The sequence below is a fragment of the Ornithodoros turicata genome, chromosome 10, assembly GCF_037126465.1.
Source record: "Ornithodoros turicata isolate Travis chromosome 10, ASM3712646v1, whole genome shotgun sequence".
In the NCBI taxonomy this organism is placed as follows: Eukaryota; Metazoa; Arthropoda; class Arachnida; order Ixodida; family Argasidae; genus Ornithodoros; species Ornithodoros turicata.
Window position 1 is genome coordinate 11831662 of NC_088210.1, and position 24830 is coordinate 11856491.

General features: G+C 45.2%; 2 protein-coding genes across 7 annotated transcripts in view; one reads left to right on the forward strand and one right to left on the reverse strand.

The window, feature by feature from the left end:
* LOC135370338 (E3 ubiquitin-protein ligase MIB2-like) overlaps window positions 1–16039 on the forward strand; it is a 32077-nt gene extending 16038 nt beyond the window's left edge. For all 6 annotated transcript variants that reach the window (XM_064604061.1, XM_064604062.1, XM_064604058.1 and 3 more), the window contains 7 exons: window positions 2371–2533; window positions 3019–3173; window positions 4861–4987; window positions 5864–6085; window positions 7122–7303; window positions 8397–8599; window positions 11450–16039. In XM_064604061.1, coding sequence (XP_064460131.1) covers window positions 2371–2533; window positions 3019–3173; window positions 4861–4987; window positions 5864–6085; window positions 7122–7303; window positions 8397–8599; window positions 11450–11679 — 1282 coding nt within the window. In that variant the 3' untranslated portion in view covers window positions 11680–16039. The remainder of the gene's footprint in view (window positions 1–2370; window positions 2534–3018; window positions 3174–4860; window positions 4988–5863; window positions 6086–7121; window positions 7304–8396; window positions 8600–11449) is intronic.
* A 1136-nt stretch (window positions 16040–17175) lies between these two features.
* Window positions 17176–23811, reverse strand: LOC135370339 (synaptosomal-associated protein 29-like). Its single transcript, XM_064604064.1, has 4 exons — window positions 23460–23811; window positions 23184–23285; window positions 19654–19972; window positions 17176–17685 (listed from the first exon to the last, which is right to left on the reverse strand). The coding sequence occupies exons 1-4, from the start codon at window positions 23718–23720 to the stop codon at window positions 17519–17521; spliced, it is 849 nt and encodes a 282-aa protein (XP_064460134.1). The 5' UTR covers window positions 23721–23811; the 3' UTR covers window positions 17176–17518.
* Window positions 23812–24830: the final 1019 nt, after the last annotated feature.

Consider the following 24830-nt stretch of genomic DNA (forward strand, 5'->3'; position numbering starts at 1 on the left):
ACAAACCTACAGACTTCCCAGTGAGGGCAATTTGCCGGGTAAAAATCGGGTTTCACCCTAAAGAGGCAACCTTCAATTTGGGGTGCAAATTCGGGGAAGAATCGGGTTAAACCCTAAAACTTCAGGCTCTATTCATAATACTTGAATATTCGGCAAAGCGAATATTGGACATCTGATCTGCGAACCGAATAAGCATTTGATATCCGATTCGAATTTGAGAACCCCACTATTCGCACGTTCCTAGTTTTTGCGTACCTGGAATTGCCAAGCACTGACGACGGTGCAGTGTGGTGTCCGTGTCGTCTGTCGTTTTTTTCACTCGCCCATTTTTTGGAATATGCTCCCGTACAAACACGCCCGTCTTTCAACTCTCAGTGCTAGATACCTCCTCGACCTCTTTGCAAAGGTAAAGTTCTGTAATATTATGCCCGAGAAGTGTCGTCATTACGCTTGACCACGCTGGGAGTCGAGGACATTATTAAATTGTGTGGAAATATATTCTTTACCTCGGGTAATGTACGTGATAAAACTTCAAACAAGTACAGTAAATCTCTGTTATAACGAACTCGACGGTGCCGCGCAACCCGTTCATTATATCCGAAGTTCGCTATAAATGGAATGGACAAAAAATTTGATCCAAAAGGCCAGCAGTGTAAGAAACATGAGTCATGTATGCCGTTCATTGAAAATACATCGTTAATGGCGCCTGTTTATACACAGTTGCGCAGATCACGGCGTTTTCTAAGTCATCAAGGTGGTCCAGGTGCGCCGCGGCGAGCGCCTTCGCGTACACAAAATCGCGGAGCGAAGCAACGTACTTGAGTGCCTCCGCTGTAGTTAAAATGTAAGGAGGGGAAGACACTGTGTCATCATCATCATCGTCATCAGAAAGTTCGTTTGGCGGCGGGCGCACGTCGGCAATGATGTCCGAATCACTGAAGTCCGCGACGGCCTGTGCGTCGTCATCTGCTGTCGCGAACTCCTCGAAAGACTGACAGCCGTCAGTCAGATTCGCAGCCGTTGCTCTGTCCCAAAGTTCTGTGTCGGTATCACGCACACCAAAGTCCACTTCACGATCGGCGTCTGTAGCCAGTGCCTGATGAACAAATCCAGCTTTTCTGAAGCAGTTTCGCAAAGTTCCCCGCTTCACCTGCATCCATGACGCCTTAATCATCGGACAAACGGGTGCACGTGCAGCGCGCGCTGATGGTGACAGCGCATTGGCTGCAAAGCGAGGTCACGTGCAAGCGGCGCCTGACAAATCCGCGGGCGTCTGACGTCGCGCGCTCGCCTTCTCCAGTGGTCGAGGGAGCTCTTTCGGTCGCAGTAACCGAAGGCTCCCCAGCAATTCGTTCATAATAGGCGGGGGCAATTTCCATAGACTCCATACAAATTTTGACGGTCGTTCGTGAGGCATTCGTTATAACCGAAGATTCGTTATAAGTGGGGCTGTTATAACCAAGATTTACTGTATGTCTAATTTGAAGGGGAAAAAGCTAATTGTGCACTGTTTAAAAAATTACCGCATTCACTCCCATAATTAATGCACTTTCGTCATCCGTAAACGTTGCTCCACCTAAGGGTAGAACCTGTGCCCCCTCTACGCGATCTGGCAGCCTCTGCGTGGTAGTGCTGATAGTGCTGCTGAAGTAAGGGAGCATCAGCTACATGGGGAAAGAAGTACCAACAATTGGAAACTCAAGTTTTGAATGCATTAATTATGCAGGCAAATACAGTGCCCTAAATTATCAGAGATTCATATGTACTGGTTTAATTTTGGATATATGTGTGTTGCCAACTGATGCAATATTTCCTATACATAAATAAATAAGAATAAATGGAGTGTATTATCAGGATATCATCGCACAGTAAATGTTTGTACAGTAACAGTTTGTAAAGTTTGTAACAGTAAAGTAAAGTTTGTAAACAGTAAATTCAAACTTTACAGGGATACTAAGAAACCTAAATTAGACTAGCCTTTTTACACAGTTTTCGTTTTTGTTGTTTTCATTTTGTTTTGTTTTCAGTCGATCCATGAAAAACGCACAACAAGGGCACAATTGGATCTTGGTTGAAAACTAGAACTGACCTCCTTTGTTGTACACGATGCTGAACCCCCAGTATGGACCACAGGGTTTATGGCCTTCTCTATGGTCTCCTTTGTGTCGCACAAATCAGTCACTTCGTATTGTCGTGGCTTACCTGCAGTGCGGCTTATACGCGTGAAATTACGGTACATAAAAGTTCAAACGTGGGGGTGTAAATTTACGAACTCTCACTGGAGTTGTACTTTAGGTGTCCTGTCTGTGTTAAAAGCTTTTTCATAGAACCTTATATCTTATATTTATTTATTTATTATCTTATATTCAGCAACCAGCCTGTAATCATGGAACGCCTCCTCAAATCGGGGGCTCATATCAATGCCGTAAACAAGGCCAAGTGCACGGCTCTTCACGTTGCCGTCAATAAGCAGCACGTCAACTGCGTGCGTGTTCTGCTCAAGTTCCGCAGTCAGCTCAACATCAACATTCAGGTTGGTTTCCAGCAGTTATGCTGATGTGTGCATGGTTAGTTGAGTTTGTTTGTGCACTCTGTCGCTATTCACAGGCGGGCAGACGCGGGGGCCACCCGCAGCGGGACACAGTTACAGACTTCTTTAGTGCAGTCGGGTTGAAATAAAGTTTGATGTTGCGACCACCGTATTTTTCGGACTGCCGTATTATTCGGACTTTATTCCGGTCACCCGTAAGTCCCGAAATTCTGTCGGCCACCATATGCCACAGGCAAAAATGCGAGCTTTACTCTGGGACCTTTGCTCTGTGTTCAACCAGTAAGCAGACATCTTGTCATTGTCTAACATTTATCCGTCACGGGGATTGCAAGAAATACGGAAACAACTGCAAAGTTTGTCTGCGGATGTGTCGTGCTTTGTTCAGCCTGCAGCAGGCAATTTTATGTGGAATACTAGCGTATCATGAACATGGGTGCGTCACTGAGGAAATGTGTTATCGTGCGCAGGATTCCTATGGTGACACCGCGCTGCATGATGCTATTGCGAAGGAGAACCTCGAGATCATTGATTTACTCATCAATGTGCCTGAAGTTGACTTCTCGCTCAAGAACAAGAGGGGCTTCAATGTGTTGCATCATGCTGCACTCAAAGGAAATAATTTGTGAGTAATAGGTGATTTAACTCGTACAATAACCTCAATGGTAAATTCCTACTACAGTATTATGTCGTTATTTTGATTTTGGGGTGAGACTTGAGGGGGAGATTCATAAGGATTAAGTGTAGTCCAGACTAAAAGGAGTTGTTCCGAAGCCTGATGAGCTACCAACGCATACTGGCAGCATCAGAGACGTATTGGGCTCGTTTGGCCTTGCTTATGGGCTTGGTTTTTCTGCTGCGGCAAACGTTGAATTCTGCGGCAGGGAATCAGAAACTCTGCAGTTTTCCGTGGCAAGTGCTCACACGTCTGGGTGATGAAGATATACGTACGAAAACAAAATCTTTATTAGCTCGCTTGACATAGAAGTGAAGTGCCTACAGATCAAAAATAGTTGTAACTAAGCATTGCACGGTACTTTGTGCTGTTTTTACAGTAGCACAACACAGTTAATGCTGTAACGGCGGAAAAACCATCGGGCATTTTCGTAAAATTCTTAATTACCATTCTAACATTTGCAGTCTCGTTTCCCCCAAGTGGGATTGCTCATACCCCTGCTACTCGGGCAAGCTTCAATGAGGGTTGGACCCAACGGCCATTGAACGCGTGCGTAGCGCCACAACGCGTGTAACGTGCAGACCTGTCAGGGAGCATTGGATCCAGTGCTCTTTGAGAAGCTGGCACATTGTACGCTTGGTGGCGCCACACAAATGTTCAATGGCTATTGGGTTCAATCCTCATTGAAGTCTGCCCGTGTAGCAGGGGTGTTAGTCATCGTACACCGTGATAAAGGTGGAGCCAAGGGTTCCGCAAACGCAAATTTCAACGAGCACTTCACCCAGTGACGGAGTTGTGGTTGTCAAATTCTTGTAGAAATCTTGCAAAAAAACCTTGTGACTTTGACTGGAATAGTGTGCATAGTGATAGGCATTCGAATTCATGCAGAAAAATACTATGTTTGCTTGTCTAATTTCTGAGTTCAACTAACAAAATTAGCTTGAATAATGCGTGACACGAGTGCAAACGGCCTCAATCTGTGGTAGAAGTCTGTATCAGTGTATTCAAAGTACAGTAAAGCCTCTCTAGTGAACATGCAAGAGGACATGGATATAGTGAAGTAAATCTGTGGTCCCAAATGTTTTGAAACCCCAGTTTTTAACTACTGATGATGTAAACAAAATACAGAAACCGACACTGAAGATTTTTGTTTAAGTTTAATTTGTACAAGCTTTCGCGTGGAGGTCCACGCTTCCTCAGGTACAAAGTGAAGTTGTCAAGTGAAGTTTATGTGGTGTATTTTGTTCATGTGATCTACAGGACTTGACTCCCCTCTTCGTATACTCTACTGATGATGTAGTGGAAATACTCATATAGTGACATTTTTTAGCTGTCCAACCAACATTCACTATAGAGGGGTTTTGTAGTTTCATAATTTTCTGAAGTAAAACCTATCTTTAGTAGTGTGATTACATCCTCTCATGGTTCGAAAGTGTAAACATATTGTATGCACTTTGGCAAAAGCAGTGCTTGTTCCCTGCTCATGTGTTATCACAACACATCCGAGAGGCGTTTTTACATTTTTCCCTGTCACCTAAGGCACGTGTTAGTGTATCTATTCTGGGTGTACGGTTCCAACCATCAAAATGTTCTCTAGCTTCAGTAGAACAGTGTGTGACTCGCATTTTTCTTGCAGTGCCGTTGAACGTCTGCTGTCGCGCACTAGGCAAATTGTAGACATAAAGAAAGATGACGGATTTGCTGCACTGCATCTAGCAGCATTGAACGGCCACTTTCTTGTGGTGGAAACCCTACTCATTCAGGTACGCCTCCTATTTTCAGACAACTTTTTAGTAGAACTGCGCAAATATTCGAAAAGTTCGAATACGAATCGAATATCTGATGATATTCGCTACCAATTTTCGGTATTCGAAATTTGCAAAAAAATTTTTAAGAGTACTGAAGCGCGGTATCACTATTGCCATTCTGCAAGTGGGCTTCGCCGCGTTGCATGCTAAAGTTAGGTGAAGCCCACTTTGCCTTAGTCGTCACCTGCTCATCCGGAGTATAACTGCTCATGGAATTGATTTTTTAAATTTTTTTTTTATTTTTTGCAAATTTCAAAATTTAGAAGAGCTCAGTTCTTGAATTTTGCTTCACTTCAGAAAAATTTCTGCCTCACACCACAATGTACTATCCTTTATTTGTGCTAGAGCAGGATCTTTTTTTTTCTTCTTTTTGCATGATGTAGCTGGAAATAGAGCAGATTTCACACGTTTCGTCCGAGCGTATCAGCTGTGTGACAGAATATTGAACAAGAGAGAAACTGATGTTCTGAGGCTGGAACAACATAGAAGGGACAGATACAAACAAAGCCTCAAATTGCCTAAGAAAGCAATGATGAAAGATGAAAGTCACTGAAAAGGTTAGCCAGCTGTAGGGATCGAACCCACATCTTCTGGATTACCGGTCCAGGGCTCTACCAATTGAGCTAAGCTAACACGCCTCTCCAGCGACTTTCGGGGTGCGTCATCTGAAGGGACGACAAACCAGCCACTCACTCTCACTCACCCTCCTTTCACTCTTACATTTTTGCTCACTCATACACACATTCATACGACGGAAATCGACGCAAGCGGCACCTGTTGAACAAGAGAGATATTGAGTTTATATTTCTTTTTCACCTTTTATTGATTCAGGGCCAGTGTGAGCCAGACGTGCGGAATAACCGTCAACAGACGCCGCTTCTCTTGGCTGTCAGTCAGGGCCACTGCTCTATCGCCGAATTATTGGTAGGGTCAGGATCCCAGGTCAACACCGAAGATGAAGACGGAGATACGGCTCTCCACGTCGCGCTTCTCAAGAGGTCCTCGGTGCGGACAGCGGATCTCGACCCCGCAGAGGCACCGATTATATCCGGGGTAAGCCCAAGTTCTCGTTGCTGCCAATTTAATGAAAATTTTACTGAAATTACTATCACATTCGGTTCAATCCCTCCATAATGAAATTCTGTTGTACTGAATTTGCGCGTGAGTGTCCATATCATGTCCCATATCTTTTCACGGTGTCGTAGAAAAGGAAGCATTGCTTTAAGGTTTTACTAGGCATGTACTCCTGATATTGACTTATACGCCCGTCTCCTCTGTTCTTATTTATTTGTTTATTTTACTGAAAATTTGAAGGGGGGACGTGAAAATTGGGTCTTACGTTCGAAGCTGTAAAGCAGGGTAATATTTAGAGCCTGAAGTTTTCGGGAAATATTTTTTTCTAAATTTGGAGGGTAAAAATCAGGTGAATAAACACGTGCACTAAATTCGAGGAGAAATCGGGCTCAGTTACTCAAACTAACTATAGTGGTGTGGTACAAACGGTGATGTGACTGCATTTGCTGCCAAACAAGTAAGTTAGTGCCTTCCTACAGACTTCCCAGTGAGGGCAATTTGCCGGGTAAAAATCGGGTTTCACCCTAAAGGGGCAACCTTCAATTCGGGGTGCAAATTCAGGGAAGAATCGGGTAAAACCCTGAAACTGCAGGCTCTAGTAATATTGGGTGATATTCTGTGAAAGAGCAGATTTCCAGATGGCGAATGGCAGAGCCGAGCACGACATAGTTTTCACCCGAACCCGTATAGGTGCTCATGTTTCTGCTTTGGTGAGTTTGGTCTTCAGGATTTTATAGGTTAGTGGGCATTCAGGGTTAAGGCTCTAAATGTAGGGCATGTAGAAAGAACACTAGAGATGAGTTTGAAACCACTCCTTCGTCGAGTGTCCTGTCCCGTGGGATGTAGGGTGTGCTTGTCTTCTGCTTATCGGATTAAGAAAAATTGCTTGAATTCTACCTTCAAACACGCTGCAGGAAAACTAATCGGTCCGCAAATTCCAGTTTTGGAGGAACAACCATGTGCAAGTCAGAGGGAGTAACTAGTACTAACACTGCCTCGTCGCATTGTTCAACAGATTGTGAGCCAGCTGGCAGCATCGGGCAACCCCGAGATAGATGCCACGAATGCGCTGGCCTGTTTTCTCGCCAAGGAGGGAGCGGACCTCTGCAAGAGCAACCTGGCTGGCCGGACGCCCCTAGACCTGGCTGGCTCTCCGGCAATCGTTGACCTGTTGCATCAGTGGAGCATGCAGAAAGAGTAAGGTTGCCCACAATCGGAAGCAGGGATTTTCCCATAACCATCCTCTACCCCCCAAAACCCACGTGCGCACACACACACACCCTAATACCAGCTAAAATCTTCCAGCACCCAAAAATACTTCAGAAGTGACCAGCTGCTGTGCATAGTAGGCTAGGACAATCTTTTTCCAGACTAGAAGCTGATGCGGGTTCAAATCCCTGTACCGGCTGTGCTGTCTGACGTTTTACCGGTGTTTTCCAGCATACTTTCCAGCAGAACGTCGGCACTTCCCCTGAAGTCTGCCCAGGACGCATACTGACCCGACATGACCAGCTCCTGCGCGTAGTGGCTAGGACGATCACTTTCCAGGCTAAGAGCTGATGCGTATTCAAATCCCCGTACCGGCTGAGTTGTCGAGGTTTCTCCTGTGTTTTACGGCAGACCTTCCGGATGAATGTCGGCACAATGTCGGCACTTCCCCCTGAAGTCTGCCTAGGACGCGTACTGACCCCCACCACCACCACCAACTCCTTCCCACTGTTCTCTCTCCATCTGTCCACGTCTGTACGCCGCTCATAGCCGTGGTTGCTTCCCAGCGCTAACGAGGATTTGTTTTTTTGTTTTTTTACTTTCAAAATGTGCTAACAGCACCCATAATCCCAACGGATGTACACCTTCGGCAAGGAGTATTCAGGTTCCGAATCGCTTCCAGTGTTTCGCTTTCCACTGAATATCTGTAGAGCCTGAAGTTTTAGGGTTTTACCCGATTCTTCCCCGAATTTGCACCCCGAATTGAAGGTTGCCTCTTTAGGGTGAAACCCGATTTTTACCCGGCAAATTGCCCTCTCCGGGATGTCTCTAGGAATGCACCAACTTAATTGTTTGGCAGAAAAATGTAGTTACATCACCGTTTGTACCAAATCGCTACAGTTAGTTTGAATAACTGAGCCCGATTTCTCCCCGATTTTAGCGCAATGGAACTTTTTTTCACCCGAATTCGCACGAATTTAGTGCGCACGTTTATTTACCCGATTTTTACCCCCCGAATGTAGGAAAAAATATTTCCCGAAAACTTCAGGCTATAAATATATCTGCACGTTTCTTGGGACAGGCAACAACCTCCAGCCATTGCCACCGAGTTAGCCGGCGTGCCAGTGGAATTGCCGCAGGGACTGGAGTGCCACATCTGCATGGAGACGTTGGCAACCGTCTTATTCGAGCCCTGCGGTCACACCGTCACTTGTGAGGATTGCTGTGTCCGCATGAAGAAGTGCATCTCCTGCCAGGAAATAATCTTGAACAAAATCGATCGCAGTAAGCACGAATTTTGAATTTTTAACGAAGAAATCCCCGGTACCGGCTGAGCTGTCTGAGGTTTCTCCTGTCGAAAACCCGAGACTGGGAAAAGACGAAAAACAGACGACACAACAAAAAGTCTCTTTGACTTGACATTGAGACTTTTTGTTGTGTCGTCCGTTTTCGTCTTTTCCCAGTCTCGGGTTTTCGTCCTGGATCTTAGCCACCAGCTCGCTTGCTTTTTAACCATTTTATCTGTTTCTCCTGTGTTTTCCGGCAGACTTTCCGGACGAATGTTGGCACAATGTCGGCACTTCCCCCCGAAGTCTGCCTAGGACGCGTACTGACCCCACCACCACCACCACCAACTCCTTCCCACTATCCTCTCTCCATCTGTCCACGTCTGTACACCACTCAGAGCCACGGTTGCTTCCCGGCGCTAACGAGGATTTTTCTTAATGAGCATAGTTTCTTAAGCAACTTGAGGCCTTGTATGTGATTGTCCCTTTTATGTTGTTCCAGCCTCAGAACATCAGTTCTCTCATGTTTTGAATTTTTGCCTTTTAAAAACTGAATATTGAATTTTTAAAATTTTGCTTCGGGTAAAGCTGCGGTAAAAATGGCAGCCGTACTGAGTCTTGACAAATGTTACGCTTGCTACGTGTAGGCCTTTCTAAATATAAACGTGCTTGCGCAGCATAAAGTTTTAGCATTTAGGCTCTCTGCAAGCAAGCAAGCGATCTAAGCAATTTCAGCACGCTCCATGATCACTTTGTAGCGTAATTTCTTTTCTCTCGCTGGTGTTCATCCTACGAAAATTGTGTGTTGTACGTTGGTTCATCTGTTTCTTTTTGTTTGTTTGTTTGTTTGTTTGTTGTCTGTTTGGTTTGTCATTGATTGTTCGTGGATAGAGCCTGAAGTTTTCGGGAAACATTTTTTTCTAATTTCGGGGAGTAAAAATCTGGTAAATAAACGTGCGCTCTAAATTCGTGCAAATTCAGGTGGAAAAACTTCCAGTACACTAAATTCAGGGAGGGATTCATTCCATTTTTCATTTCATTTCGATCTGGCTCCGCTATTCAAACTAACTGAACTGGTTCGGTACAAATGGTGATGTAATTGCGTTTGCCGTCAAACAAGTTAGCGTGCATTCCTACAGATGTCTGAGTGAGGGCAATTTGCCGGGTAAAAATCGGGTTTCACCCTGAAGAGGCAACCTTCAAATCGAGGAAGAATCGGGTTAAACCCTAAAGCTTCAGGCCCAATTCATGGAGGTTCAATTGCGACGCCCCTTTGGGATTCACTTCTATGTTCCGCTGCATGTTCCTAGCGCGATTTAAAAAAATCTACAGTGAAACCTCGTTAATGCGTACCTGGTGGGGACGCGAAAAAAGAGCTATGTACTCAGCGGTACTACGGCTTAACCAAAAACTCAAAATACAAGTCCAGGTACCTGTCTAACGGAAGAAAAATGGAACACGTTCGACAAAATGAGGATAGATATCGCAGTTTATTCACTTTGCAACAAGAGAGTCCGTTATTTTCGCTTCGTACCGAGGCAGCCTTGCAGCAATGATCGAGGCTTCAAATCCACCAACATTACTGGCAAGCTGTTCAAGAAGTCCCCGTTTCGATGGTACGGATGACGTTCAGTTTCTCCTTGGTGCTCAGGACACTGTGGCATGGCGCTGTCCCACAAGCCAACACAAGTGACAAAGAAGTGAGAGAAACAAAACGAACGAAACACGAAACTGTAGGAGGGGGAGGAGGTTCAGAGCCTACTTGCCCTCTCCACTCTGCGGGAGAATGACCTCTCCTCCTCGCAGGAGTGATGTATTGGCTTCGCCCTGTCTCTGGAGGAGCCACGTGCTTCCAAATCTTTGTTCTTGGTACGGGAGGAGCTAGTTTTTTTGTTCAGCACGATCTGTTTCAGGACGAAAAGTACGCATTAACCGATATTGAGGCTGCAAGCAGCTACGGCTTAAGCGGGTAGCAAATACATTGGTTTCAGTGGGAGTCGTGACGGGGATTCAGCGCAACTACTGCTTAAGCGCAACTACTGCTTAAGCGCAACTACTGCTTAAGCGCAACTACGGCTTAAGCGCAACTACTGCTTAAGCGGAACTACGGCTTAAGCGCAGCTACGGCTTAAGCGCAGCTACGGCTTAAGCGCAGCTACGGCTTAAGCGCGACTACTGCTTAAGCGCGACTACTGCTTAAGCGCGACTACTGCTTAAGCGCGACTACGGCTGAAGCGCGACTACGGCTTAAGCGCGACTACTGCTTAAGCGCGACTACTGCTTAAGCACGGCTACTGCTTAAGCGCAACTACTGCTTAAGCGCAACTACTGCTTAAGCGCAACTACTGCTTAAGCGCAACTACTGCTTAAGCGCAACTACTGCTTAAGCGGATATGTATTAACGAGGTTCCACTGTATAAATAGGGCCTGACTTTTTAGGGTTAAACCTGTATCCGCCCGATATTTACCCCCCGAACGAAATCTGTAAAATTCGGGTTTAACCCGAATCTACCCGAAAACATCCGGGTCGCGTGGCACACTCATAAGCCTGCATTAAAATAAAGTTTGATAACACTGCTAAACATTGGTTCCATGTTAAGACAAATTTTTATTTAAAAAAAAAAATCACCCGAGTACACCCGAATTCCTGACGACAGAATATGCCGTAACGGGATTTAACCCGAATACACCCGAATTTTCAAATGAAAAATATCACCCGATATTTACCCCCCGAATTTTGCCAAAAGTAAAACCCGAAAAAGTCAGGCCCTATGTATAAAATTTTGCCACGACTACGGTACCGAAGTATCTCGAGCGTGTGACGAAAGCTCTCTGTCCTCGTTTTCAGGCGGCCGAGTGCTTTCATCGCGCGTGCGTCAGGCAAGCCTCGAACGGCTGCGATACCTGGAGAGCAAGATCCAGGAGATCGAGGAATCCCAGGGATGTTCCATCTGCATGGAAAGGCGACGCAACGTGGCTTTTCTCTGTGGTCACGGGGCATGCTCCGTGTGTTCTCAGACGCTCCGCATCTGCCACATGTGCCGAAAAGCTATCACCAAGAAGATCTATCTCTACTGAGCGGACGTGGTCTTCGTAGTTTTTTTTTAACCGCCTTTTTCCCCCAGTGCGTGACGACGGGAGTGTTCTTTCACGTGCAGGCCGGAGCTGTAAAATGAAGCCTTTTGAGACTCGTGAAACATCCAGAAATCACTAAAATATCAATATACAGTTTTTCTTTTGTTTTTTTTAGCCTTTGCGGAATTTTTATGAAAAAGCGATGAGAACAGCACAGATGTTGTTTTTGCAGTTGAGTTCTGCGGCCAGGCGGACGCCCTCTGGGAGAGAGTATGGAACTACAAAATGACTAATTACCCAAAATTCATTAATTGACGCTTTACTTTAGGAATTTTGGGCAAAACTGAGATAGCAGATTATGAGATCAATAAATATATAAATTTAAAACATATATAAAAAATTATGGACATATAAAAATTCATTAATTAACTTTTTGACTAGTGAATTTTGGGCAAAAGTGAGATAGCAGATCAAGAGGCTATCCTCATTGAATGCCATTCCGTGTTTTAAAAATCCTGAAACACACACATGCATTAAAGTATCGATCCCTGAATTTTGATGTGCAAATGCGCCGAAATAAAAATTCGGTAAGGGCTAAAAAAATACCCTGTATATAATATATGCCAACATATCTATGTACTATTTATACCGACGCCACATCAATAAGACAGCGACATCTTCTGAAACGTGAAAATTGTCGATGATGTCGATATTGTTTCATCTCAACTACAACACCAATTACGTTGCTTCTGAGTGCAACAACTTGATTCGGCATTGATCCGCAATGCTAGCTCATTTCTGCGAAAATGCCTCCCTCATCTGATGCAGACGACAAAGTTGCGAAAATTTGTGGCAGCCTTGTAGCTACGTACTGAATTGCTGTACAGCAAATGTGATAGCGTTTAAGTATCATTTTATGAACAACCGGTACCGGTACTCAGTACCAGCTGAGTTGGACCATGTGACGGCATGGCTACAGCAGTTTGATTCGGTAGTACTCATCAGCTACGATTTTACAGCTCTGCGTTTGCATTGCGTTTGAGTGACACTGTATGAACAGGAATCAACTATGTATAGTGACTTTACTGTGTAAGGAAATGGCAGTGCCTAATGTCATTATTGGAGTTCACGTGCTGTTCTGCTCAACAAGGTAAGACTGACATGAGGCCAAGTGTTTGGAAGTGATTGCTACTCCATTGGTTAGCACGACTACTTTAGGATGGCTAGTGCTCGAGTCATCAGAGAGTTTTAGAACTGGGGACCCAAGTGGCGTTTTGGGGCCCCAAGGAAGTATAGCGGCGTCAACACTTTGGGTGCCGGGAACCCAAAACTGTGTGGGTGCGCACACTTTTTTCTTTTTCTTCTTTTTTTTTGAACATGGGGCCCCAAAGCTAGCTCGCGTCGCCCTCGCTGCCGGCGAGAACTCGCATGAGCGTACCGTCTGCAAGAAAATTTTTCGTAATTAATTAATATTAATTAATTTTTACGAAATTATTTTTACTACCAACAGCCTAGTGTGTTTACAAAAGCTAATTTCTTTTTCTTTTGTAAGTCTCTGTTGTTAGCTGAGGCTGTGCTACAGTCACACTAAGTGCACCACTGCATGTTACGAAAACCCTGTCCTATAAGTAGGGCCTGACTCTTTAGGGTTATACCCTACCTTTACCCCCCTCCAATTGAAATCAGCAAAAACAGGGTTTAACCTATAATTTCTCCAAAAATTGCTGGACCAGGGGGATCCCAAGTCATCACAACTGACACAGAACTTTGGAAACTGCTGTAAATCCATAAATATAGACATACAGACTGGTCAAATCGGAGACCCTTCTGCCTCTTAGATTCATGCACTAAATATTGATAATCTGTGCCTACTGGTCTGCCACGTGTATTATGCAGAGTAAACCAGCGATTCAATCCAGTTCAACGAGAATTGGCTTTAATCAGGTTCAGTTCAACCCGATTATGCCCAAATTGTTGAAGCAAACTATAACTAGGGCCTGACTTTTTCGGGTTTTATTTTTGGCCAGTTTCGGGGGGTAAATATCGGGTGATATTTTTCATTTGAAAATTCGGGTGTATTCGGGTTAAATCCCATTACGGCATATTCTGTCGTCAGGAATTCGGGTGATTTTTTTTTTGTTTAATAAAAATTTGTCCTAACATGGAGCTAATGTTTAGCAATGTTATCAAACTTTATTTTAATGCACGCTTACGAGTGTGCCAGGCGACCCTGATGTTTTCGGGTAGATTCGGGTTAAACCCGAATTTTACAGATTTCGTTCGGGGGGTAAATATCGGGCGGATACGGGTTTAACCCTAAAAAGTCAGGCCCTAACTATAACCCGATATGTAGTATTTACCCCCCTGATGTTGCTAAAAAATATAACTGCGAAAAGTCATGCTCTACCTATAAGCTGTCTGCAAGGAGAGGCTGTGTTGTATGCTTTAACAGTGCTTGCATTTTTGGGTCCCCCATTGTCTCACGCCTTGTTCTAAAACTCTCTATTAATATGATTAGTGTGTAGTATTTGTACGTTATCTAGAGCCCGGAAGTCAGGATTGTCACCCGTATCATTAGGACTGGGACTGGTGGGCCTGTATAGAATGATCGTGGTGCACTTCTGTTCCCCCCCCCCCATCTCCCACCTGTAATCATCATATCAAGTGATCATGAACGTTGCCCAAATAACAAGAGGTGGATTTTTGAATGTTCTCAAAGTTGTGACATGAAATGAGCAACTTGGCCACAAAGTGGCATGCTAAATAGTGTGCGTTGAAGTAACGTGAAACAAGCGTGAACAGATACTGACAGGTAAGGAACACATCGTCGTTTGTTTCTTGTGTTTCTTGTGTTCATCATCATGTGCTTGCAAAAACTGTGTCCCGTTCCACACCACGTTCGCTTAGACCACTTGGAACGCTTTGGTACAAAATTGATAGAGCCTGAAGTTTTCGGGAAATATATTTTTTTTAATTCGGGAGGGGGGGGGGGGGGAGTAAAAATTGGGTAACCAAACGTGCACGAAATTCATGCAAATTCGGGTGAAAAAACTTCCAGTATGCTAAATTCGGGGAGGAATCGGGCTCAGTTACTCAAACTAACTGTCCAAACGGTGATGTAGCTGCATTTGCTGACAAACAAGTTAGTGTGCATTCCAACAGGCGTCTCAGTGAGGGCAATTTGCCGGCTAAAGATCGGGGTTTCACCCTAACGAGGCAACCTACAATTCAGGCTGCAAATTTGGGGAAGAATCCGGTTAAACGCTGAAACTTCAGGCTCGGAAATACGTGAGGGCCCGTGTATTACCCCCCGATTGTGTTTCAAACCTTGTGTGTGTTAACAATCTGCATTTTTTTCGGGCGCACACTTCAGAGAGACATTCTCTTGTGTACATGGAAAGAGAGTGACACGCGTACTGCATGCTTATGAAAGTCTCTATGTCACTTTGTTTTTATTTTTTTCGTCACTCGCTCATTGTTTGCTATCGAAAATGTCATCCCTACCCGTTCATAGAAATCCCCAGTTTGGAACACAGGTTGTTGCCGGGACTGTATTTTTGCATGGCCCCGTGTTTAGGATGGGCTGTCTAGCAGCAGAGACTGCTCCGCGCGGTATTGCGGATTTGTACATTGTTTAACCACTTACCTCTTCCTCGCCCTCCTCTGAACGGCATTTTTGCTGCACAGAATCGTGTGTGACGGAATCTTGTTGCTTTCCTCTGTTGCCCTGCTCTATTTATATTTCACGTGTGCCTCCTCTTTTTGTGCGGGTTATATTTAGGGCCCGACTTTTTAGGGTTAAACCCGTATCCGCCCGATATTTACCCCCCCCGAACGAAATCTGTAAAATTCGGGTTTAACCCGAATCTACCCGAAAACATCCGGGTCGCGTGGCACACTCGTAAGCGTGCATTAAGATAAAGTTTGATAACATTGCTAAACATTAGTTCCATGTTAAGACAAATTTTTATTAAACAAAAAAAATCACCCGAATACACCCGAATTCCTGACGACAGAATATGCCGTAACGGGATTTAACCCGAATCCACCCGAATTTTCGAACGAAAAATATCACCCGATATTTACCCCCCGAATTTGGCCAGAAATAAAACCCGAAAAAGTCGGGGCCCTAGTTATATTACGACGTCCACTTGGAAGTTCCTTGCACTTCGGCATATACTAGCGTGATGGACAAACGAGAAGAGCGCGTCGTTTGATTACGTGATGCATGACTAGTTATGGTAAGATAAGAAGCATGCCGTTTTTTTTTTTTTGTTCCATCTGAGCCTCCACACAGTGATGGGGCTCATTTGTGCAAATAAAACCTTTTTCTTTTTTTTTTTTTTCGTAGGCAATCGCTACAGGCAGTGTGTTTGAAATTTCCCCACATCTCTTGGGACCTGTCACTGCAAAATGTAAATCACTTGTCTTGAGAGCATCATCCCTTCTAAATTCGAAGAAATGTAGGGGCGTGCGAATCCGAATACATTTGAAGTTGAGTCGAATACCGAATCGAATTGGGGAAAAAATGCCGAATACCGAATCACTAGGGCCGTTAGCTGCCAGCTGCCAATCAAATAATATAATTAATACATAAATCAGAATCAATAGCTCACTACTTCCACGACATCTACCTTGCCTGACGGACTTCTACACAGTGGAAAACAAGCGGGAACACAATGGAAGAGGACGGGTACGCACATGACAACTGAGGGAGGGCGTAAACGTCGGATCATTTTTGTGGGATCCTTGCCCGAAGCCTTGCCCCACGTTCACGCAAACCCAAAACATAATGATAAAAAATATAACCCAAACTATTAGTTTACAGGTAAGCATCAAAACTTCCCTGGGCAGAAAAAAATACCCCCGTTACATGGGGGGTGTGAGAGGGGCAGCCGCCATCTCCAGAGCGGGCGCCGAACCGCAGGCCCTAGCAGGTCGGTTAGACACTAAAAGGCGGGAATTAAGAGAATTTTGATTTACAATCTCAGCAGTACAAATATGCATTTTCTTTTTTTCGTTTACAGAACTTCTGACGGCAGTTAAGTTGTTGTTGTTTTGACGGCAGTGGGAGAGGGGGAGCCTGGACCGTTAACCTGACAGCTAAAATGCACCAATCACTTGACAGATTCCTGCGTGTCGCGGAATTGGATTTTAAAAAAAAAAGAGACTGCATGCAACAGTGGCAATGGCCCACCACAGTTATTCGGAGAAGCGTCGTCTGCTACACAGAGAATTAGGAGTAGAAACGAAAGAAGAAAAAGTGCAAAAAGTGCTGGTCCCCGATTGGAGCACCGCCTCTCTTGTAACCCTGATGACATCACAATCCTCCTCCTCCTCGTTTCGGCCTGCAGAGAGACTTCAGCGGGAACACGCGCGTCGATGTTTGGGGGCTTCTTTTTTTTTTTTCAAAGAAAAATACTGCGTACACATTTTTTTGTGTTGTCACGTGCTTACGCAATTTCCCGGAAACAAATAACGAATGCGGTACTGCCAAGCCTCTTGCCCAAGATGGCCACAATTTATTTTCAACGTGCCAGAAGGTTGGATATGTACAAGCAACCTCGACGATACAAAAAGCAGCACCCAAAACTAACGTGCTTTCTGAAATGTATCCTGCACTAAGACGACATAAAATGACTATTTATAAACATTTAATTTGTATATTCTTGCAAGATGAAACATAATTACAAAAGGTAGAGGAGGGCAATTTTTTGCAGTGGCAAACAGGAAGAAAATACACCATTACAGTGTCCTACCAGGAATATACATATATTAAATTTCTCCTGCCCGAAACTCTTAACTAGAAAAACACACCTCCCGAAAGTGTCCAGCTAACACTTCATCGCTTTAGGATTCGTCGTATCTGGCTGTTCTGGTGCTGAATGGTGCCTTCAGCGAGATCCGCTTTTTCGTTGATTGTTGAGAGTAGCTCACTTTGGTCGTCCAATTCTTTGCCCAGACCTCGAGCCAAGTTCTTCAGCCTCCCTAGTCCACTGCCAAGTTCCGCTATAACAACAACAACAACATTTTTAAGAAGATGAATGGGGAGTTACTATAGGACAAGAGTTAATGTAAAAATTTTTTTTTTCTTCGAAATTCAGGAGGTAGAAATTGAGTTAATAAACGTGCTCTAAATTCACGCGAATTCATGTAAAGAAAAACTTAGAGTACGCTAAATTTTGAGATAAATCGGGCTTAGTTACTCGAATTAACTAAGGTTCGTTTGAGTTAACTAAACCTGAACTAAAGCTTACCTAAAAACTAACTTCTCAAACTCAAACTAAGGTTAGTAAAGTTAGTTTGAGTAACTGAGCTTAATTTATCCCCAAATTATCCCAAATTTATCCCCAAATACTGGTTTGGTACAAACGATGATGTAATTGCTGCCAAAGAAGTTACACTCCTATAGACGTCTCAGTGGGGGCAAGTTGACGGGTGAAATTGAGCTTCACCCTACACTGGCAACCTTCGATTCGGGGAAGAATCTGGTCCCTATATCCCTAAAACTTTGGGCTCTACAAGTAAAGAATAAGGAGGAAATGCAATGTAACTATTACGATGCAGCACATTCAAAACCGAAAGAGAGTAAAATCAACCTTCAGCTGGAACCTGACCCTGCTAGGTCACTGGGTTGTGCCAACTCCACCTATCGTCAGTGACAACTTAAGTCCTAGAATTGGGGCCGCCCACTCCTCTGTGGAAGGCTTCTGCCGGTTGGCTACAAGCCTTTGCATGACGCGATGTAGTGGTGGCTCTCTTCCCCAGCGTCCCCACTTGGCTGCGCCACACTGCATTCGCCTTCGCGGAACGATTCATGTGTGGGGAGACGGGGTCAAGTGTATGACTCATGTTGTCACTGACAATAGTGTGAGCAAATCCTGATCGCTTAGACGAGATGAAGCAGTCATCAATCGAGGGTGTTTATGTTTATTCGCTCGGAGGCGCTCAGAGCGGAGGATGCGAGTTTGGAGGTTCGCTCAGTCTGGGCGCCAATCTCGCAGATCCTTCCCACAATTCCTCGGCTGGAGAAGAGAGCGGCTATTTTGAACTTGCCTTAATACCAGAATCAGGTTGTGGAACTAGTTGTAAGTGCTTAAATTTGGCCATTTGTCATAAGGTGACAAACCGTGCCCTGTGACATGCACCGGCTGGAAGCAGACAACATGGCAGCAGATATCGCGCAAGCTCACAGTCTTTCTCACTCGGTTGCATATGGAATTTTTTCTCTCGTTTTTTTTTTTCTTGCTTTCCCCTGACCAATCGATTTCCAAATCACTTCACGCACTTCTGCTCAGCTCTGATTCTGCTCCGAGCGAATAAACATAAACGCCCTAAGAGTCTGCACCAATCACAACATGCTTCTGGTGGTTGTAGGCACGGAGATAGCCGCCATCAGCCGCCATCAGCCTCAAGGGAAGCCATTGGTAGCCACAGAAAGTCTGCATTTGAAATTGTCTGCAATGACCGGCTGAAGTCGGCTGAAACAGATGACAGTGGTGAAGGAGGGAAAGGAAGCTCTTTAAGCAGGCTTTCTGTAGCTAATAAAACGTGGGGATTGAAGTTTTTGCCTTTCTCCAGAGAGGCATTTTTGGAATACTCTCGACATCCGTCGTCTGCTCTTGCCATGTACTCCATCAAATAGCTGTCAAACTACGCCACTATTGAGCGTGGGATTTTCGATACTGTGGTCAGCGGTCCGCGAGGAATGGAATGACACCATAGTTCCGAAATCCTCTGGAAATGATACGACAGTCCTTTTAAAGGTGGTGTCCAAAAAAAAAAGAAAAAAAAGCTGACCTGAAGGTGCGATTGGAATAGTGGGTGCAAGAAATACCTGCGTTCTAGCTTTCGGCGGTGTCGGATTGCAACCAGCCTGGCGACACTATTACCTTAAACTTCACAACGCCGGACTCCTCGCGGACACCACCTTTAAGAACCCATTGTGAACCTACATTGTGGACACTTCCAACATACCCAAATTGGAGTCTAGCCTTTCTTCGACTTCAGCTGTTCGGCTGCGGTAATCGGTCTGCAGCTGCGGCTTTCCGTAGTAGTCGGTCGTGGAACCGTCGTCTAGGCTGGACCCAAAATCTTCAGTGTCGATGCCGCGCATCTTTAGTGCAGGATGCACCGCACTCTTGGGACCGCTCTCCAACTTCACCCTCTCCAGCGCCTTTTCAAGCTCCGTGGTCGGCCTCGGCTCTGGTTCACTGTCTCGTGGAGGCGCGGGTGCCCGAGTAGTGTCGCTGCTGCTCCCTCTGTTGAAGTAGCTTTTAATGCCACCAAAAATGCTCTGGAAGGAAAGTAATTACTTACTTACCGTAAAATTCGTCGATTTCACGAGGAACGTATCTACGCTTTTTGGTGCGGGGCTTACTCGCGAAACAAGTTTTGCGGGAGCTTAAATTCGCCTAAAATGCGGGCTCACGTTTCTCGGTGATCCCGGCAATCAGCCCGCTGAAGCTACGTTCTGATGAAGAGAGAGTAGTTTCCGATAACAATGCGATCCCCGCAATCCCTGTTCGTAGTCTCAAACGAAGCAGCAGCTCTGTTGCATTCGGAAATTTCACACCCTGGTGTTGTTGTACCAGTTACTACACCACCCATGATGTTCGTATCAAAGTTAGTTTATATACGGTAAATAGTGTATCTACTTTGCGGGTACGTACTTAAATTAGCTAATTTTGGACGCTCACGAAAAATTGTTGCACGCAAAAAAAAAAGAAAGAAAAACTTTTACGCTATTCTGAAGCTGGCACAGACAAACACAACACGAGCTTCAAGTTGCCCGGGAACACGAACAGTTGAAGAATGGTAGTCATCGAAAAAGCCAGACAGCGGCGTGATCTGAGCCATGCATCTCTCGATGACCGGTAATCGAGAGATGCATGTACAAAGTGCTCTGGAAACATGCACAAGTGCACTGAAAAACACACTGTTTCAACGTCTGCGCTCAAACACAGCAATCTATATCGTGCATGGATAGGAGACAGAGCCGTATATTAAAAGGGAGTCTCGCCACTGGGAAGAGTCACAAAAAGAGGCTCGACCTGTCAATCACAGTTTCGCTCCTCTGATTGGTTTGCTTTTTACCAAGGGAGTCGCCATGACACCGCACTGCCATCCAAAATGGCGACGAAAACAAACAGTGAAGCCGGGATTTCGTGACAAAAAATTTTCACAGATTAACCTGATTTTACGCTGCAATTGTACGTCCTAATATAAGTTTCTCGGAAATCAGTTTCATCTTGTGCTCATCCACTGATATCCAACTGAAAATAATACATTTTTGTCGACGTGTTAGGCCTAGTGAACACGGCGATCACAACGAAACCGTAACAAAAACGGTGCTGTGCTGTACAACCTTATATTTAATTGCTGGATTTCATGGATATAAACACACTTGCCTTTTATATTCAAACTATTCATGTAGATTTGTTTAAAAAACATGCCGACGACAGAATCTGTGTCCCAGCAGGTGGTTCTGCCAGCAGCGGTACGACGACGGAAGCAGACGACAGTTCCCGACGTGCCTTACGCTCCCTAGGTGGCGCACATCAAATTTGCACCAAAAATCCACTAGTTTTGCAGATTGCGTGAGGTATCCATTCCAATCCCATCCAATCCACTTGCCACCCAAAATGGCGCTGCCCATGTTGGATACGGGGACAAATAGTGAGGACAGGTTGATTGATAGCGCCCCATATTTCAGAACTCTATTGGTCGCAAAGCTGAAAAAGTGGGTGGAGCTTCAGATATAGGCATGACCCATTAATGGCCAGACTCTGTTGGAGCATATTCTTGGGCGCCACCTTTATTTGTTTATTACTCTCAGATCCTCGAAGGCTATTAGAAGATTGTGAACGTCGGCTAAGCGTAGTGGTTAGTGCGCTCGACCGGCTATCGAGAGGTGTGCGGTTCAATTCTCGCCGCTATCCCGCTTTTTCGACCACCGCCGTATTTCAGCTGGGAACGAGAAGCAAAATTGTCACAGTATACTGACGAGTATTCTGCTGGCTACAAATTACTAGGGCAATGAGTGTACAAGAACGTAGAATGACACGCGTATTACAAAAAACATTCAAAAATGCCTCGACATTTGGACAGGTTATTGCACTGTTCCACTGAAGCAACTTTCGGTGTCTTCGTCAAAGTATGTTGTTTTCCAGCTCTTCGTGTGCACATGCTTCATTCATGATCACATGAAAAGTTGAAACATAAGCTGTAATACTGTTGCAACTTAGTTGCGACAGTATTACAGTGCTATAAAGTGTACTGAAGTTGGAGACTGGTGCTTTAACTACTGTATAAGTAGTAATTTTCGCGAGGACCTATTTTTCGCGAAATTCGCGAACGCCCTTTTTTCGCGAATTTGAAGTCCCGCAAATATTCGAACCAATGACAGAAAAATACGTGAAAGAAATATGTAAGAAATTTGACCCAGGACGCTGAGGCAACTTATGTATACGGAGTTTCTTACGCTGTTACACCGCATTGCCTCGCAAAGTGTTCAGTTCGCCGCTGCAACTGGAGACTGTAGTCCTGCCTTCACGTACGAATCCCCCGCGGATGTAAGCCTCCCGTGATTCCGGTTCCTTGTAAGCCTGGATCATCCAGAAAGCGCGTATGCACTCTGTCACGCGTATAGACCTTTGGAAAAGTTGTGGCATCACTACCAAGTGCCAATCGCACCTGCTCGATGCGATGACAGGAATGACGGGAGACAGGGCAATTGGGCAATGGCACAGATACGAGCCGAGTAGGACCCCTAATTGCATCCCTTGCAGTCAGAAGTGCTCAAAAGGAAGACAAATTGAACGAGTTACCCAGTTGGGATACCTCTTATTAGCTTCTTCCAAGAAGTTCAAGGTGGATGGCCCCTAAGATGCAGGGTGGACGCAGCGCGGTACCGCGAATTTAAGGTTCCGCGAATAATTGCCTGATCCTGGCTTCTCACAAATTCGCGAATTATTGAGCCCACGAATTTAAGCACTTATACAGTATTTTTTAAAGAACCTCTTCTGTGTTTTCCATTCTTTTATATTTTTATATATTTTTATGGGAACTCTCATACGTCATGCAAATTGTCATTCGAATATTACTGCCAGCGAAACCCCCATGTCCACATCAGGCTTTTGAAGGCCTCAAACAAACTGTGTTCCTAAAAAAGTACTAAATTTTTACCAATTGTCCCGAGGAACCAAGAATCTATTGAGCAGCTATGTCTGGACCCAGGGATTTTTCCAGCACCCCCTACGCTCCCTAAAATTTTGCAACACCCCTACAAATTGTCTGCAAGAAAGACCAAAAGAGACAGAAAAACTGCAAATATTGATGCCACACACCCGCTACGGAACGCTAACACCCCCGCCCGAGATGAAAATCCTGGGAATATCCCTGGACCCTCCTTCCTCTGTAACCTTACCGCGACGTTGATATGTGATCAATGATCTGTCACAGCTGCGCACTCACTGCGACCCACAATACATCTCAGCACAACAAACCTTCATGGAGTTGAGATGTTTTTGGCTGGTTTTCATGCTTGAATTGATGTTGTCCAACTTTTGGTCGACGTTCTTGAGCTGCTCTCCTTGACGAACGAGTTCCTGAATGAGGAAAGAAAGAATGCCCGATTCCAATAATGTTCGAAATTGGAACACTAAGCATTGACATCACCGCGAACAATCCAGCACTGTCAACGGGGAAGTTACGTTGTGCAGCCCGTTTGTCGAAGAGTCGAGTTTGTGGCGGAGCGCTAAACGCGACCACTTTTTTCTTACCTCCGCAGTTGATATTCCGACTTGTTCCGTATCGTACAGTACTCGTACAGCAGAACTGGAAGTCTGTAACATGCTGTCTTCCAGTTGTCGTCGTTCCTGAAGCAGTTGTTCACGTCTTTGCTCCCACTGGTCAGCAGCCGGGTTGACTCCATTTCCTAGCATGTAACCCGAAGAGCCCTGCCTTGGATGATTTAGAAATGTGAAGTCGTCCACGTCTTCAGTGTCGCCGTCAAAAAACGGATTTTTGCTCACGTTCGCCATCCCAAACGTTTGGATAATGCAGTGGATCGGATAGAAAACTGAGAACGGAACTGCTACGTACTTCTCACCTGCTTCTCACTACCACTACCCCCCCAAGCGGCCGATGTTGTTGCCAGACGTCAAAACATCGTACACCGGATATCGTTGGAGCGATATTGGGCATTGATAGCCATCAAGAAAGGTTTCTGCTTTCAAGTACAATGTCCGATAGAAGGAAAAAAAGAGAGAGAGAAAGAAATATTAACGGTTTTATTTCGGAGTTGTAGAACATTTGATAGTTTCCCGTCCGTGTGCGAAATGCACCACAGCCGGCCCAGGATGCACATTCTCCCAGGGCGTTAGTGGTGACGTTGCCCACCTCTGTGAGGCCGACAACGGCGAGCCCTTTTCACCATCACACCTTCACCACCACCACCGCAGCACGCAATAGTTTCGAGCGAGAAGCGTATCCCTATGACAGGGGCGGACCCAGACCCTCGGTTGGGGAGAGCGGGGGGGGAGGGGTCTTTGTCGGGACGGTTTTGGGGGAAATGGAGAGAGAAAAACTGACGTTTCGGAGGCGATCCCCCCCCCCCCCCCCCCCGCCACTGCATTATAATGGATTTCTTGGTCACCGTAGAGAGCATAATATCCAGCAGCATAGCCAGAAAAATATTTTAGGAGGGTTCCATCGTTTCTATGGGGACTTTACATGGGAGAGGACGACTTTCCCTCGTTTCCCTCCCCCAAGTGCACTACCTATAAAGGTTCTTTTTTTTTGGGGGGGGGAGGAGGGGTTGCACACGTGTATCCTATCGTGTCATAGTGACCATGAAAAATTACATATAAAAATCTACTTGTCTGTCTATAACGCAGTCAACGAACTTTTGTCTTTGCCTTCGAGCACTACTCTAGTCACGAGATATTGGATTTCTATGTGGAACCCTTTCAAGACAGATGTCGGCAGAGTTCTTCTTCTTCTTCTTCCACCACTAAGCACAGGTGTCCACAAGCCACACAGGGCGACTGGCCAGGGTGTTGAGCGGGGTAATCACTGTCGGCAGAGTTCTCCTCAAAGTTGGACCATGGAACATGCAGACGTCGCGTTTTTTCTCTAGCTGTTACGTGATC

What these genes read in the sequence shown, in the direction of transcription:
- LOC135370339 (XM_064604064.1), bottom strand. Translation starts at nt 23,720, where the DNA reads ATGGCGAACGTGAGCAAAAATCCGTTTTTTGACGGCGACACTGAAGAC. An exon ending in TCGGAATATCAACTGCGGAG is followed by an intron (nt 23,286 to 23,459) that starts GTAAGAAAAAAG and finishes TTCCTCATTCAG; the next exon opens with GAACTCGTTCGTCAAGGAGA. An exon ending in AAGGCTAGACTCCAATTTGG is followed by an intron (nt 17,686 to 19,653) that starts GTATGTTGGAAG and finishes TTGTTGTTATAG; the next exon opens with CGGAACTTGGCAGTGGACTA.